Source organism: Sinohyriopsis cumingii, chromosome 1 (assembly GCF_028554795.1).
Source record: "Sinohyriopsis cumingii isolate HCF-2022 chromosome 1, ASM2855479v2, whole genome shotgun sequence".
NCBI classification, from domain to species: domain Eukaryota; kingdom Metazoa; phylum Mollusca; class Bivalvia; order Unionida; family Unionidae; genus Sinohyriopsis; species Sinohyriopsis cumingii.
This window is the reverse complement of record NC_142961.1, coordinates 179,266,086-179,284,613: the sequence shown is the minus strand read 5'-3', so window position 1 is coordinate 179,284,613 and position 18,528 is coordinate 179,266,086. Positions and strand designations below refer to the sequence as shown.

General features: G+C 35.9%; 1 protein-coding gene across 13 annotated transcripts in view; it reads left to right on the top strand.

The window, feature by feature from the left end:
* Positions 1 to 14,443, top strand: part of LOC149808475 (echinoderm microtubule-associated protein-like 2) — a 175,666-nt gene extending 161,223 nt beyond the window's left edge. For 12 of the 13 annotated variants that reach the window (XM_089977894.1, XM_089977845.1, XM_089977877.1 and 9 more), the window contains 4 exons: positions 2,554 to 2,649; positions 7,760 to 7,890; positions 13,719 to 14,066; positions 14,145 to 14,443. In XM_089977894.1, coding sequence (XP_089834020.1) covers positions 2,554 to 2,649; positions 7,760 to 7,890; positions 13,719 to 13,844 — 353 coding nt within the window. In that variant the 3' untranslated portion in view covers positions 13,845 to 14,066; positions 14,145 to 14,443. Of the gene's footprint in view, positions 1 to 2,553; positions 2,650 to 7,759; positions 7,891 to 13,718; positions 14,078 to 14,144 lie in introns of all 13 variants that reach the window. The other variant, XM_089977828.1, reaches the window with a different exon arrangement.
* Positions 14,444 to 18,528: the final 4,085 nt, after the last annotated feature.

Here is an 18,528-nt window from a genome sequence, read left to right as displayed (position 1 = left end):
TCTCCGAATAGATGAAAGTTCTAGATGTTCAGGACTAGAAAGAATACAAACCATGTCTGGACCCCACATCATAGGTCCATGCACAGTAACAGTCTTATTTCTTATAGCTGACATCTTCCATGCACAGTAACAGTTTTTCTATAGCTGACATCTTCCATACACAGTAACAGTGTTATTTCTTATAGTTGACATCTTCCATGCACAGTAACAGTTTTACTTCTAGCTGACATCTTCCATACACAGTAAGAGTCTTATTTCTTATTGCTGACATCTTCCATGCAAGTAACAGTTTTATTTCTTATAGCTGACATCTTCCATGCACAGTAACAGTCTTGTTTCTTATAGTTGACATCTTCCATGCACAGTAACAGTCTTATTTCTTACAGCTGACATCTTTTTTTGGCCGGTTAAATTCAGTCATGCTCTACATAAATTTGTCTTTTCTCATGTCAAATACATATTCAGGCAGTTGACTCCTCTGGTTATATGTCTAATACATATTCAGGGAGTTAACCCTTCTGGTTAGGTGTCAAATACATATTCAAGCAGTTAACTCTTCTGGTTAGGTGTTTACATCCTCATGTCAAATACATATTCAGGCAGTTAACTCTTCTGGTTAGGTGTCAAATACATATTCAGGGAGTTAACTCTTCTGGTTAGGTGTTCACATCCTCATGTCAAATACATATTCAGGCAGTTAACTCTTCTGGTTAGGTGTTTACATCCTCATGTCAAATACATATTCAGACAGTTAACTCTTCTGGTTAGGTGTTTACATCCTCATGTCAAATACATATTCAGGCAGTTAACTCTTCTGGTTAGGTGTCAAATACATATTCAGGTAGTTAACTCTTCTGGTTAGGTGTCAAATACATATTCAGGCAGTTAACTCTTCTGGTTAGGTGTTTACATCCTCATGTCAAATACATATTCAGGCAGTTAACTCTTCTGATTAGGTGTCACATATTCAGGGAGTTAACCCTTCTGGTTAGGTGTCAAATACATATTCAGGGAGTTAACCCTTCTGGTTAGCTGTCAAATACATATTCAGACAGTTAACTCTTCTGGTTAGATGTCAAATACATATTCAGGCAGTTAACTCTTCTGGTTAGCTGTCTAATACATATTCAGGGAGTTAACCCTTCTGGTTGGGTGTCAAATACATATTCAGGGAGTTAACCCTTCTGGTTAGGTGTCAAATACATATACAGGTAGTTAACTCTTCTGGTTAGGTGTCTAATACATATTCAGGGAGTTAACCCTTCTGGTTAGGTGTCAAATACATATTCAGGGAGTTAACCCTTCTGGTTAGGAGTCAAATACATATTCAGACAGTTAACTCTTCTGGTTAGATGTCAAATACATATTCAGGCAGTTAACTCTTCTGGTTAGGTGTCAAATACATATTCAGACAGTTAACTCTTCTGGTTAGTTGTTTACATCTTCATGTCAAATACATATTTAGGCAGTTCACTCTTCTGGTTAGGTGTCAAATACATATTCAGGCAGTTAACTCTTCTGGTTAGGTGTCAAATACATATTCAGGCAGTTAACTCTTCTGTTTAGGTGTCAAATACATATTCAGGCAGTTAGCTCTTCTGGTTAGGTGTCAAATACATATTCAGGCAGTTAACTCCTCTGGTTAGGTGTCAAATACATATTCAGGCAGTTAACCCTTCTGGTTAGGTGTCAAATACATATTCAGGCAGTAAACCCTTCTGGTTAAGTGTTTACACTCTCACTGCAACATTATTTGTAGTACAATCTATCGTGGAGTTTTGAGTCATTTTTGTTCAATTTGGACAGCAGAGCCCTGTTGCCCTCCCCTTTGGGAACAAGGTAGGCCATACTTGCTATTATTTATATCATTAATTCAATTGTATTTGGATGTTTCCAATGAGCTGTAGTAGGTATGATCTTATTAATATCAGGAATCTTTTTATGACCTCCAATTTTGCCTATATATTTTTTGATATATATGGTTTGTTGGTACAGGTAATGCCTTTCTTAGGAAATGTATTCCTTAGATGCCTGACCTCATAGATCTTAGGGATAATTGACATGGGTTTAAGATTGTGCATAACCCTTTTTGTTTTGATTGGGGCAGTGAATATCTAAGACTTATTGAATTATTGATCCATGTGATTAAGGCAGTGTTGACATCAGTTATGTTGTAAACTGAGTGGAATTGTTTTCAGATTGAATCATTTTTTAAGAAATTTTCCTCAGATGCTGAGTATACAGTGTCAAATACCTTATTTAAATTCCAGTAAATCACAAAAGTGTCATCAAGAGTGATCAGTACAGTAAGCATGATAGACCCTGATCAGTAGGTGTATTATGCTACAGCAGATTTGGATCTTTGTGGTTTGCAGTTTGACTTGACTTATAAGCGAATATATATAGTAAATGCATTTAGACTTTCCTCATCACTTTAATTCACTCAGAGAACCTGTTTTCTCAGCATTATGACAGTCACCATTTTTGCACGTTTCTTTTTTTATTTTATTTTTAAATTATTTTACATTTTCTTTTACATTTTTTCTTCTTCAGGGACAGCATCAAACTGTAAGCAGTTCACCAGCAAAGACACGATCAGAGAGATACAGTGGGCCACCCAAAACTGTACCCTGGCTTTCAATGCTGCAGGTAATGTCATTACTTTGTACATATATAATCACATACGAGTAGGTAGGAACTACAAATAACATAGAACATGATTTGCCATTGCATAATGCTCATACAAATCAAGGTTTGTATCGTCTTTTTTTTTAATTTAGTCTTGACAAAAGTAAATACCCGGATCTGCTGGCAGATTATGAAATGGCTGATCTGGATCTGTGCTGTTTGCATTTGAATCCAACGTGTTTGCAAGTATAACATACACACAGCTACTTAACAGCATAGACACGGGTCCATTGCTGGTAAATTTTGTGTGCCTTCAGGTCAGAGTCTGTGCTTTCCCTACTACTCATGGTTTCAAGTAAATACCATGGAGACAGATCTGCTGCTGTTACATTGTGTGCCAGCAATTCTGTATTACAGTCCGTATTACATACCAGTTTTATCTAGCATTCTATTTTCATCTAATATTATGTATTACATACCAGTTTTATCTAGCATTCTAATTTCATCTAGTATTATGTATTACATACCAGTTTTATCTTGCATTCTGATTTCCTCTTGTATTATGTACACATGTTCACTATGTATTTATGTAAAACACACAGATTGGAACTATTTAGTTGTTTTTTCTGATATCAGAGAGCAAAAGATGCACAGAAGTGAATTGTATAAATCTTGATTCATTTTGTTGTTGTTGTGGTGTTTAACGCCATTTTTCAGCACATGATAGGCTATGCATGGTGGCCAGTATTAATGGTGGAGGAAGAACCCAGGAAGAACCACCAACCCACGAGAAGCTACTGGCAAGCTTTCTCATGTACCCACATTGGCCAAATTCTAGACTCGAACCCACTCGGACAGAGGTGAGATGGCAGTGATCTGTAATGGAGAGCGCTTTAGACCACTCGGACACTTAGGGCCCCCGATTCATTTTGAACTTTCTTCCTATTGCAAAGCTAAATATATTTAGAAAGCATAAAAGAGTAGATAATTAATAACTACAACACTTATTCATGTTTTGTTCCAAGTCGAAAGAAAGAACTTATATGGAATGACTTGAATATTTGCCAGCCTGGTGGCTTAGATATAGCCCTATGCTATATCAAACTCCTTTCCGCCATCTTGGAACAAAATATATATTCAGTTTTGTGTATATATTGCCCATGCTGTTCATGGTTTAAAGTAAGTAACCCAGATCTTGACCTGCTTGCATATTATCTGTAGATCTCTTTGTATGCTGTTTAGGACCAGTCTGGTGGCCTAGTGGTTAGAGTGTCCATCTCAGATGCAATAGGTCATGGGTTTGAACCTTGGTCGAGTCATACCAAAGACTTTAAAAAATGGTACAAGCAGTTTTCTCATTTGGCACTCAGCATTAAGTGGTTAGTGTTAGGACTGGTCAGCCTAGTGTTGGGGTAATGTGACTTGGTGGGACATAATGTTACATATCTGTGACTTGATGCCCCAGTGCTAGACATCACTATAAACTGTCACTTTGCAAACATGATAGCAATATGACTGAAAAATTGTTGAAGCTATGCTAAAAATCACAGAACACACTTGTATGTTGTTTACACTGGTAGACAGTGGATACTTTACTTGTATGTTGTTTACACCAGTAGACAGTGGATACTTTACTTGTATGTTGTTTACACTGGTAGACAGTGGATACTTTACTTGTATGTTGTTTACACCAGTAGACAGTGGATACTTTACTTGTATGTTGTTTACACCAGTAGACAGTGGATACTTTACTTGTATGTTGTTTACACCCACCCACCTCTGAAGAGCATAGACACAAATCTGAGTCTGTGTAATTTGGATGAGGACTGTACAAAGGTAAAAACAATGTGCAAAAAATATAAAAAGATTCTGCCGATTATCGACAAATATTTCAGGGCCCATTTTACTCTTTTTTACACTACCTCGTTCTCACTAAAACACCACAGGTACTCAACAAAAACTTGTACGAAACTCAGTCAAAATAATGTAGAAATGAGTAATGAAGACAGCAGTTTGAAACCCTTCTTAGTGTATTTTAGATAAATATTAAGAAATAAGGTTTATAACTTGAGAAGTATTTTTAATGTGAAAAATACTTGAATATTTATGGAAGGTATCTTAACTTTTCGGGTAGCACTGTATCGGTATAGCATCAGTCCTGAAAATACTAGCGACCATAGGAAGTGTAAGACTGTTGGACTAGCAGAAAAATCACAAATTTGTGACATTCTCCAATTCAGTTTTTGAACTAGCTGAAAAATCACAAATTTGTGACATTCTCCAATGCAGTTTTCCAATGCTGACTTTATTGGCACTCTCCTTTTCATATAACTCACATCTATCCACATGAGATTGAGTCTCAGCTTGACCATTGTGGGGATGTGAGAAAGCTTGTCAGCAGTTTCGTGTGATTTGCTTGTTTTTCATGGGTTCTTTCTTCACCAAATATACTGGCCACCATATATAGCCTATAATATGATAAAAGTGGCATTAAACCCACAGAATTAAAAGTCATTAAAAGGAACAATTTCACATCAAAATGAGATATTACTGAAAAATGTCACTGTAAATGAGAATACCATCAAGAAATATAGGGTCTCATGAAATTCTCAAGTTAGTATAAAAAAACTTGTCTCTATTATATATTTATCAAAGTGACCATGTATTCAAAGGGTTGACACACACACCTTCGTTTTCTTAGTGTTTCATTCCTAAAGATTAACACAACTTCTAGTATTTGATAAATTCTAAGTTGAATTTTACCACTCTTAAGCCACTTTGTTAATGCCAAGATCGTAGGATGCAACTTGATGGATAGTGGTTTAAGTAAGAGATCATGCATATGTTCTTTAATATCCAGTTGGCCTAGTGTTGCTGGATGCGTTGGCTTCCTTTGATGTTGAGCATTCAAACAAAAACATTACGAAAGTGATTATTCTTGATAGTGTTTTATTTGTGCTCATCCAGATGGAAGTATTGTTTTAGTGTTGTTGGCTGCGGTGGCTTTGACTGATGTTATTCACTTGGTCGAAAACACTGTGTAAGTTTTGAACTTGCCAGGTCTTTGATTGAATGAATGAATAAAGTGCTCATACAGCTGGTAGTTTTGTTTTAAACGTTAAAGTGAATGCCATTACATCGGCATAGTTTTATTCTTTTGTATTCTTTATTTTTGGTATTTGTAGAGGTTAAACCATGAAGTTAAATACCTACTAATATGCAGACTTTGACAGGCAAAACCACTAATTTATGTATCCATGAAAATGCCTTTTTTAAAATACAAAACCACGAAAATTGAGCCCAACGAAAATAAATAATACTACAGTAAATTATATATTGGTTGTTAGCTCAACTTGTTTAATATTCATTGAAGTTTATGACCCAATCTATAACTAAACCCTGTGCAAAAGCCATGGTTTCCAAAAATAGAATGTTATTCTATGGACACTCAAGAAGGGTTGCTTGTGTTTCAACAAAGATTTCTTTTTAAGAATAGTCAGATTTAGAAGAGATTAGTGATGAATTCTGGTTTTAGAAGAGATTAATGACAAATTCTGGATTTAGAAGAGATCAGTGATGAATTCTGGATTTAGAAGAGATCAGTGAATGAATTCTGGATTTAGAAGAGATCAGTGATGAATTCTGGATTTAGAAGAGATTAGTGACGAATTCTCTAGTCAATTTCAAAACTACTACTAGATGTTGTTTTCAGAGTATTTTCATGGCAATGTACAAAGACTTGTGCATGCATTAAGTTCATGGCAATGTACAAAGACTTGTACATACATTAAGTTCATGGCAATGTACAAAGACTTGTACATGCATTAAGTTCATGGCAATGTACAAAGACTTATGCATGCATTAAGTTCATGGCAATGTACAAAGACTTGAACATACATTAAGTTCATGGCAATGTACAAAGACTTGTGCATGCAATAAGTTCATGGCAATGTACAAAGACTTGTACATACATTAAGTTCATGGCAATGTACAAAGACTTGTACATGCATTAAGTTCATGGCAATGTACAAAGACTTATGCATGCATTAAGTTCATGGCAATGTACAAAGACTTGTACATACATTAAGTTCATGGCAATGTACAAAGACTTGTGCATGCATTAAGTTCATGGCAATGTACAAAGACTTGTACATGCATTAAGTTCAAAATGACAGTTAAGACTACCAGAATCTCTAATTAATTAAGAATTTGTTTTCTTTGTGTTTCATTGGCAGAAAGACGATTGTGACTTTTGATATTTTCCAGTTTGTTTCAAAAATTTTTATGTGTTTCCACAAATAATGTATATATGTACATATATTCTGAAATATCCCTTTGTAGTTATATGAATTTATGTGCAGAAATCATACTATTGAAATATTTTTTATCCAGTGAAATAAAAAGACCCAGCATTTTCTGCTAAGACATGACATAATTTGGAAAAATTTGTGTATATAATAAAGCCAGACACATCATTATAATCCACTTTGATTTTCAGTTCAACATTAACATTTTGTGGAAGTTATATTCCCAAGTCTTCTTTAGGTCATTGTGGTTAGATATACATCTTTTACCTTTAGAGGTGAAAAATTGCTGTAGATTTATTGAGAAAATGGTTAATGGGTAGGGTCAGAACAAGTTATGATGTTCATGGAGTAGCAAAACTTGATTAAATTAGATGCAGATGCTTTTTTCAATATGTGACTGCTCCGGTGGCCATGTGCTTAGAGCGTCCGTCTCAGAAGCAGGAGTTGTGGATTCAATCCCTGGCCGAGTCATACCAAAGACATTCAAAAATGGTACTAACAGCTGCCTACATGAAAAATCCAATCACACACACACACATTCTTCAATATGTGGAATTTCTATCCCATTTTGTCACATTCATTAAGAACATCTTGGCAGACGTTCAATATGTTGATGCCTGTCAATCCATCCATACATACATGCACTCCCCAAATTACCTGATTGTTACAGCTTTTTACTTTTCATGTATGTTTTTGTTAGGCATATGAAATATGGATTTGACAAAAAAGATAGTTGATTTTGTCAGTGCACTTATCTTTCTCTTCTCTCCTTGTATTTTCTTACCTGTTCTATCGTTGATTTATTATCTGTGCCTGTTTGACAGGAATCTGGCCTGATGGTGCTGATGGGACTGACGTCAACAACTGTGCTCGCTCCCACAAAGGAAATCTCATTGCTAGCGCTGATGATTTTGGCAAAGTGAACCTTTTCAAATACCCTTGTTGCCAACCAAAGGTAAGGACTATTCTCTTCCAATTTCCTTCTTGTTCAAATACTTCTGCCCCTATCTTTTTGACGTACCACATTCCCCAAAATATAACGCACACAACTGTGTATCCTGTGCGTCCAGATCGAGGTCCATCGTGTTTTCATGCTTAAATAGAATGAAAATATAGGACGTGGTCCACCAGTAAAGTTTGTAAAGACATGCTAGATGGAATCAGTGCCTTATGTACTCTTTTACAAGTCAGATTCAAACAGCATAGACCCTGGTCTGCTGGCACACCAGTACATTTTATGATTGCAGTATATGCTAGAATCAGTATGTCAGAGGTATGAACATTTATGTGAATCAAGCTTTGTTGATGTGAGCTGTTATTGTTGTCAAATTTTATTTGGTGTCATGAATTAGTGTCTTCAAGTTCTCAGATTGTCGTGGCTTGAATGAGTGTCTTCAAGTTCTCCGATTGTCGTGGCTTGAATGAGTGTCGTCAAGTTCTCCGATTGTCATGGCTTGAATGAGTGTCTTCAAGTTCTCAGATTGTCATGGCTTGAATGAGTGTCTTCAGGTTCTCAGATTGTTGTGGCTTCAATGAGTGTCTTCAAGTTCTCCGATTGTCATGGCTTGAATGAGTGTCTTCAAGTTCTCAGATTGTTGTGGCTTGAATGAGTGTCTTAAAGTTCTCCGATTGTCGTGGCTTCAATGAGTGTCTTCAAGTTCTCAGATTGTCTTGGCTTCAATGAGTGTATTCAAGTTCTCAGATTGTTGTGGCTTCAATGAGTGTCTTCAAGTTCTCAGATTGTCATGGCTTTTTTTGACTTTATGGCCATCATTTTTGCAAAGCAAGACGTAAGGGTAAATTTTCCATTGGTGGCATTGTTGTATATTAAGTCATGAAATTTCAGACCTGCCAATGAGTTTGCTGCACATCTTAAAAAAGGAACCTTAACTTATAAACAAAAGTGAAAATTACAAAAATATGATTGTTGCAGTAAAATCTGGATATTGGCCTGTCTGCATTTAATTTGTATCCAGGTTTCGTTTTAAATTTAATAGTGTTGGTCAGGGAACCAGACTAACTTAACAGGAGTCCCTCAGATGCTTTAAATTGCACGTAATTTATGACGCAGAATGCCTGCCCGAACAAGCTGTTGCTTATAAAATTTCGAAAATATGGTGACCAGCAAGCAGTGCATGTTCATGATGAAATGGAAAATAAGCCTCTTAAAAAGTTTTAATAGTCAGTGCAGAAGAATAAAAGGAATATTTATATTCTTGGGAAAAAGTATAGGTTGGGCAAATTTTTTACTGGACATCACATATTAATTTGAGTACGTCTCTAGGTGGGATATATGATTGTCATCATGTGAAATTTTTTTTAAAAATCCAAGAATTACATCAAGTTGAGATAGCAACAAGCCATTGAGTTCCATAGGGTTTGGAACTGAAGTTTGTACAACTGTACTGAGGTAATTAAGGTCTAAGAGTACTTTATAATGTTTATCTTGCTGCATCAATTTTCGAAGATAACATCCAAACTGTCTGAATGTTTCCCAACTTTACAATAGCAGTACATGATATTTTGTTACAACTTACTGGCAACTAGTCTAACTTGTTGGGGGAAAAATCAGCTGCCTTAACTCGAATAGTCTTGTTAGAATTGGCAGATCTGAAACTCGACAAGCCTATTCATCTTGGAGAGTACTACTCAAAACAGGAATTTTACTATAGCTAATTGGCAAGATTTTAGTATGCTATTGTAACAGGATTTGACCTGAATGGATACCTGGATTAAATGACAACACAACACAATGTGATGCAAGATGGAAGTTTATGAAATGAATTAATGAATATAGGTATATTCAGCATATACAGTATGATTCTTTCATGTTCTGAACATACGACTCATTCAATTACGTAACACAAACATTTGTTATATGTGAATGAATTTGTGACTTTATGAAACCTTATGACATAAAAAATAATAATTCATACAATCATTCAAAAATGGGGGCGAAAAAATATGATTCATATATCACTGGACAACAAATTTTTACAAAAGTCATGTTACTGAAATAAAATTAGTCAATTCTTATCAATTTTTATGTGCTGAACACGAATATGACAGTCAAATTGCAAAATTGGCTCTAGTTTTTTTGTAATCTGCAAGAAATTAATGTTTACATAACGAAATGCATTCCAATAGTAAAAGGTCAACTGTAATAACCTACCTATAAAAAATCAAGTCATTGACTACATCTTAGATTTCTTCGCCTGTCTCTTGTACAGCTGTTCGGGAGCATCTCTGAGGAGTGTCCAGCAGTAGTCAGCCAGCATTGTAGTGGACCATTTTCCCTGGTATCTTTGTTCCATTGTTGCGATATCTTGATGAAAACGTTCGCCGTGTTCATCACTAACAATACCACAGTTGCTAGGAAAGAAATCCAAATGGGAATGAAGGAAGTGAATCTTTAGAGACATATTGCAGCCAAGTTTCTTATACTTCATCAACATGTCTTCTACTAGTTCCTTATAGTTTTCTGCCCTAACATTTCCGAGGAAGTTTGTAGAAACTAGGCGAAAAGCATTCCATGCTTGTTTCGCGTCACCTTCCAGCAAGTTGTTGAACCGGTCATCTTTGAAAAGCTCTCGAATCTGAGGACCCACAAAAACTCCCTCTTTAATCTTTGCTTCGCTGAGTCGAGGGAATTTTTCATGCAGGTATCGGAATGCTGGCAAAGTCCGGTCAATGGCTTTCACGAAGTTCTTCATCAAACCTAGTTTGATGTGAAGGGGTGGTAGCAAGATTTTCTGAGCCTCAACCAGAGCTGGGTGTTGGATATTCTTCTCTCCAATGGCTACATTCTGCCTGTGAGTCCATTCCTTCCTCATGTAGTGCATTTCCCTTGCTCGGCTATCCCACTCGCATAAGAAACACATGTATTTTGTATATCCTTGCTGCAGTCCCATTAAAAGGGCAACTACCTTCAAATCACCACAGAGGTGCCAGCTGTACTTGTTATACTCAATGGAATTCAGTAGCTGCCTTAAGTTATCGTATGTCTCTTTCATGTGGACAGCATACGCTACTGGAATAGATGGAAGAATGTTTCCATTGTGCAAAAGCACAGCCTTGAGACTCAGTTTCGAAGAGTCCACAAATAGTCTCCATTCTTGTGGGTCATGAGTGATTTTTAAAGCATTCATGAGGCCCTCAATATCGGAACAGAATATCAGATTACTTTCCTTTCTGAAGAAAGGCTCCAATTGCTGGTGGCGCTTTTGATGTGCAGTAATTGTGACATCTTCTTCTAGAAGATTCCATTGTTGGAGTCTTGATCCTAACAATTCTGCCTTGTTCTTTGATAAGTCCAAATCACGAATCAGGTCATTTAGTTCTTCCTGTGTTATTCTGTGTGGGGTTGATGATGCACCACAGTGAAAATCTGGATCACTGCATGCTGATGGACCAGGAGAAGAACAGGTCGACTCACCTTTGTCTTCGTCAGATGAATCAAGAGAATATTCTGCTGGAGGTTCTGGAATAGGAAGTCCCTCACCATGTGGAACTGGTCTCAATGCAGACGGAATGTTTGGGTAGACTATTCTCGACTTCTTTCGCTTCGTTATTCCGCCGGAAAGAGGAGGAACCAAGCAGAAGTAACAGTCATTTAGGTGGTTGCTTGGCTCTCTCCACACCATTGGGACTGCAAACGGCATTGATGACCTTTTGCAATTCAACCACTGTGAAAGCTGTGTTGTACATGTAGCACAGCATATATGCGGAGCCCAAGGCTTGTCTTGGTCACCAACCTTGCATCCGAAGTAAAGATGATATGCCTTCTTCACTTGAGAATTGATACTTTTCTTCTGGTTGGCAAATGTCACTTCCCCACAAATATAGCAAAAATTGTCCGCGGTATTAACACACTTTCGAGGCATTACTGTTCTTTATTGTACGTAAATGGATAAAATAATAAGTTTTATGTAACAGTAGCTTGAACTGTCTCGCACAACGTCTAAAATATTTTAAATGCTGAACCTATCTGATTGGGCTTTATATAGTACACTGCTTACGTCAGCTTCAGCAGCCGCCTGGCATTAGTATAATAGGCCTACACATGTATAGTACACTGCTGACGTCAACTTACTTCAGCAGCCGCATGGCATTAGTATTGCATTGCATCAGAAAATGATGCAATCAACTGTGGATGATGTGAGCATGATGGTATTATGCAATGTTACATCATTATTCCGGATGTTGCTGCAGTCCTACTGGAGAAATTTACACAGTGAAACATAGAAAATGAGGTATATGAATATCTTCAAAACGAGAGCCAATAAAAATTTTTCACGGTTATATTCGTGTTCGGCACACCAAAATACTACAGATTAGGGCCTTTTCAAGTCAGTAATGATTTCACTGTTGACCAGTGTATTCAACAATTGTAGACACATGATACCGTAAAACCAAGATGTGATTGATATAATCTCATGTAATGAAGGTAAGATTCATATAATATTGTGTAATAAAGGTAAGATTCATATAATCTGATGCAAATAGGTGTAACTCACATGTACTCTATAGAAACACAACATATGTTCCATGAAGCACAACATACTAAATTGAAACAAACATGCTCAATTGTAATAAGCATAACAATTGAATCAAACATAAGACTCGTGACTCATATAGTCATTTGTACAGCATGTACGATTCATAATAACGTTTGACTCATTTAAATACATGTAAACTTTGTAACAAGAAATTGTGACCTGGTTCACATGTCCATTTTCAAACGTCACTTCTCCTGAATTCTTGGGTTAGCCCACACTTGTATTGGCCAATCCCCTTCATGAATCCACCATGCACACAAGTTTACAGATCAACACTTCCGTCCTTGTATGGCCTTGGTGGTCACATCTGCTTCCATCCCCCCATACAGACATACAAACAGCCAGACCGACAGCCTGATAAACCTGAACACACAGGTAAAATAAAACCAAACTGGTTGTAATAACAGGTACATAATTAAAATCTATAAACACATGCTACTAAATTAAACTCTTAATAGCAACTTGTAACAGTTCAGAAGTTCATAACGTTTCAAATCCGCATAGTGATAAAAGCAACATTTCATGCTGTGTCATGAACACTGGATATGCATCACATATTTGCAAATAAAATAAATGTACCACTTACCCCTATGGCTGTAGAATTGAGAGCATACTCTCCTTGACAAGTACCCAAAAGACCAATGTGTCGATTGGAACAGAAACTTGCCTTAAAAATCTACAGGAGAATGAGTATTAGCAAGGGTAAAATACCCGTGCTTACCATGCTTTTTGTGTCTCTCATCGCAAGCGACCTACAACATGATGCTTGCTAGCTCAGTCACCTAACTAGAAAAACAGCTATCCACCCTGGTTAATGTTGTATGCATGTACTATGAAAATGATCAAATTGTTCTAATGCGAAACCAAGTTATTTCTTGCCTTATTCTGTGACAGCTATGGTGGGGTTGGTGATGCATTAATTTTATCAGAATTCTTGTTTATTTGTGATCTGGACATACTGTTGTGATAGTTACCAATAATTTGAATCTGCAACAAGTTGTAGATCAAAATTACTGGCAACTAAACTTTCTTCTTCAGTTTTTGCACACAAAAATTCTGGTTCATACAAACATATCTGGATTGAATAATTACATTGCAACCTTTATACTAATATATAATGACATAAACAAGAAATCTGATTTAATGCTTGGATCTTTTTGATAGTTTGTTACACTCTAGTAAACTTCACCTTCCTTTTACTTTGATAATTTTCTCCCCTTTTCAGTCCCATGGTCATTCCTATGGAGGACATAGCAGTCATGTGACCAATGCTGCTTTCTTGTTTGATGACTCGCGACTGATCACGTGTGGTGGCCGTGATATGGCAGTTCTTCAGTGGGAGGTTGTGTGAAGTGCAATGCCCAGGAAGGATAACTATAAAATATCCAGACTGGACTTAATATCATGTAGTGTGTTGTCCACTGGAAAACCTTTAGTACACTTTAAATATATTCACTATCTCTAAAATTTTAAAGTAGCACTGAACATTTTGGTTGTTAAGTTGACTATTTCCTATTCTTTTGATGAGAAGAGTGATTTTCAACATTGTTTTGCTTACAACGGCATATAGAATGTCATATACAGGTCTCAAACTCGATAGTGATTTTCAACATTGTTTTGCTTACAACGGCATATAGAATGTCATATACAGGTCTCAAACTCGTTAAAATCTGGGTACAGTTTGATAAAAATCGTAATGAAACTGTATACCAATATGAAAATCATGAGCATGTTTATAATCATCACCATGTAACAAAATTAAATTGGACTCTTTTAATTTTCCGTTTATTTTGTTTGGCCTGCAGAGCATGAAGTTCAAGAAGCTAAATTGTCCATAAATAATTTAACATATTCTTTTTCAAATAGGTAATTATGGAGTGGACCAAAACATCTTTCAGAATGCTATATGGTCTGCCTCATGAAACTGATAATAAACGTTTCAAAAGTCAATTCTTTTTATGTTGCATTTTCCATAAATGTGTATGCAATAATGGACTTATCAAATAAACATTTATTTGTTTTGTTGAGTTAGTTTAAAATTTTCAGCATCAGTGAATATTTGTCAGACAAAAATGCCTATCTTAATGAATGTAGTAATTCTGAGCAGGTAATGATTATAAAATTTGTGAACAGATGAAAGAAAACATTTTGAAATTTCTTCAAAAGATGTAAAAACAATTGGAGCATTTTAGATATACAAGTCATGCCCAAACTGCATTGACTTGTATCCGCTATTTCATTGGACTTAATAAATAAGTATACACAGTAGCCAGTTGTTTTTATATATATATCTGAACTGAGTCTTATATGCAGGATGTTGGCTGAATTGGATGAAAGGCTCATTAGAAGGATGAGAAATGAACCATGATTTCCTTTAAATAAAGTACCTGTGTACAGGTAGAATTTACTCAGAATTTCTAGTTCTGTTTGAGCCGCAAAATTCATGTTTGACCAGTCAGTAGTTACCTAGTTCATTTCAAAATGTCTTGGGTTAAGCGGTAAGTTTACTTTGCAGCTTGAGACATGGATAATTTCTGTTGTAATGATGGATCTTTGTTATTCCCTTTTTATGTGCTTGTTTAAATCTTTGTTTTTGTATGTTTATCAAGTGCTGATTTTGTCCTCATTAAACATGTAAAGGAGGTTTCTGTATGACATCTTTGACCAAGTACTAGTGATTACATGTGATTATTAAATTGTTCATTTATAAACCTGTGTGATTATTAAAATATTCATTTATAAACGTGTGAATATTCAAACATTCATAATATGTTTTTTTGCAAGAGACCTCCAGAAAGCTCACACTTTAATTACAGATGTAGACTTCAGTCCAAACTTTGGTTGACTGAATGCTGAGATTATTGAGTCAGCATCATATTTTCTGAGATGCAGTTTATGAATATGAGCTTTGTGGTATTTTCATTGTGACAGGATGATTGAATGTAACAAAAAATGTTCATGAACTCTACTTATAGTATTGAATGAAAGAACTTGCTCTATTTTCTTACAAAAGAATGGAGTCTTTTCAGCACACCCATTTGTGGCTTTGCAGGTCATAGACAGAAAGAATGTATTGGATGGTCTATTGTTAATCCATCTGTTAGCATAGGTTTGTAATAACTACTTCTCCTTTACTACTTAAAGGATTACCTTGAAATTTTCCACACCCATTCTTCCCATGGACTAGTTGGTCCTACATGAAAATGGTGACACTCAGACATGGCCACCAGTGTGGTGATCTTGATAATCTTGTTATTGCTATGCCCCTGACAGAATGGTCATTCAACATGAGGGTTTTTTAAGATTTCTTATGATATCTAGTTGTTCTAAATTAAAATGGTGATGATCAGATGTCCAATATGGCCACCATCTTGAAATCTTGATGTCACTACACATTGCAGAGGTGTTTTCACCACTTGTACCACTTGTATATATTATGTGGCCATCTTGAAAATCTAGTTATTAGTTATCCGCAGTGTATAGAGCATGGGGTGTTTACTAAACAACTTAGGCCAAAGACAATAATGTGTTTCCAGTTGCACTGGTTTAAAAATTAGGGTCGATAAGTCTTTTTTTTTTTTTGCCATGGGAGACAAACTACTAGGGATGGCAATGAGAAACAAGGATGGTCTTCCAACCAGACACACAAATTATTTTGTCTGGTCTTATCATTATTTTTTCTGGTCTTATGAATTCTAGTTGGTCAGAAATGAAATTGGTGCAGCTCAGAGATCCAATATAGCAGCCACAGTACCATATTGAAAATATTTTTATTACTACTGTTGTATGAAGGGTCATATATAAACAGGGTTTTCACTGAAGGACTCCTGTTATGTTGGTCGCAAATAAAAACGCTGCCAACAGATTTACAATATGGCCTCCACAATTCCTACTTTAATAAATAGTCTTGTTTTCGCTGCTTCTAAATCATAGATATTGTACTGTCACCAAAAGATTTCTTGCGATGGTGATGGTAATGGTCCAGGTATGATATCCAATACATTCCAGCCATGTTGAAAATCTTGCTGTTGTTACTCGATCAAAATGGACCGATGTATCAGCATGGGGTTACCACAATTTAAAAAAAAAATGTATTATTAGTCATAAATAATGTCAACCACCACAGCTCTGATAATCCTGTTATTGCTAAAGAACAATAGAGATGGCTTCATCACTCTGCACTTTAAAGGAAAAATGGTCTTGTCTTGAATGCATGGAAATTCTATTTGTCCAGTAGAGCCTCAGTCCCTTTGAAGGACTCTAGTCTTGTTTATTTATCCTATTGTTACATTTTTTCTGACCTCAGTGTATTTAGGTCCTGTACACATAGTGGTTCCACTCTTATGAGACCACCTCTTCTGTGGTGAAAAACGTAGCCTTGTGAAAGAAGTGGGCTTTTCATGATTTGTCAAAAAGGTATAAACTCTTTTGGTATTTGGTTTTACTCTGATGAGAGGTAGTCTATTTTGAGAGGGGCTTCTCAAAAGGGGTAACCACAGTACTGTAGTGAAAAGTTTTTTGTATTTTTTGAGGTTCCATTTCACTGCAACTTTAAAATATAAACAGTCAAGAAGTCTGTTTCCTTTAAAGACCAAAGCACAAAAATTACAAAGCTAGATAAAAGAGCTAATTGTGACTTGTGATCTTGGAAAATTGCAGTAATATCAGTTACATTCATCAGAGAGCTAAATGAATGTTGTGAACTGCATATCTCTTTTTAAAGTATAGAATTCTCACCTTTGTTTGCAGTGAATGTCAGAGATCAATGCAAAAAGATAAGTCTGTGTTTAACTCAGATACACCAAAGCGTTGGAGAAAAGGAGAAATATGTAATCCTACAATGATACCAGATGATATTAGTTTTTTGCCTCCATTAAAACAACAAAATGGCCAAACAAACAAAAAAATGTTGAGACCTGATTTTTAAAGCCGTGAATTGCCAATTTCAGAATTGGAGTTTGTCAGGATTTTAGACTCTGTGGCAGTAGATTTAGAGCAGACTAGTCGGAACTGCACACAGTCATAAGAACCTTTGCAAAAAGTAGGATAAGTTGGAGATAAGCAGTGAAAAGTGGCCAGGAGACAAAAGTTGTAGGTCCAAAAAGAAAAAAGAAAACGGGTCTAGTTTTCACCCTCCTGCACATGGATGCACAAAATAGCCATGGAATCTGGCTAAACAAAAATCTCTTGGAAAATTTATGCGTTTAAAACCCCAAAATGCATTTCCTACCCATATTTCGGGTGAAAATGACAAAAGTATCCAATGGCCATTGAGTTAATTTATCAAATATGAATGTTGTTTGTTAATAAGATGGAAAATAATGAGATAATCTTAACAGTGCATGCTTACCAACTGTACACATTTAAATTCCTTGACTGTGAGGGGAACTGGATGTTGACTGTTCAAAATCACCATATATCACTTGACTTCATGGCATGGGATAATTAATACTATTATGCATTTATTTGTCTTTAAAAACATTTGTGTTACACATGACAATAAATGTGTGGTTCATAAGTCTTTTAGGTTTAGTATTCCTTGCAATTCTTTTTTTCTCAGACTTCTGGATAGTTTTACAAATATCTTGGCTTACCACAGAAATCAGTGACAGACCTAATTACTAGTACTGGGGGAAGGCCTTTGAAAATTATTTTTTAAATCCTCTGTCCACCATTTTAAAGCATCACTGCTATAGAAATTGTCAAATGTTTCTTTGCATTTATTTTTTCTGTTTGATTCAGAATGTTAAAATGTGAAATCAAGCATAAAATCATGTGTAAAGAACGTTAGGCTTAGAAGTACATATGGATTTCCTTGTCCAACAGTAGACCTTAACTTTCTCTAATATGGTCATTTGATGCATGCAAGTGGTAGTCCAAGGTTCAGATAGCAGATGAACCTCATGTACGTGAACGTTGGTGCTTTCACTTTTTTAAAATGATAGTTAAAGGTTATTTACTGATGTTTCTGATGGGATGAAATTGTTTTAATGTACCGTAATGTATTCTAGGAGAAAGCAGTTTTGATCATCTGT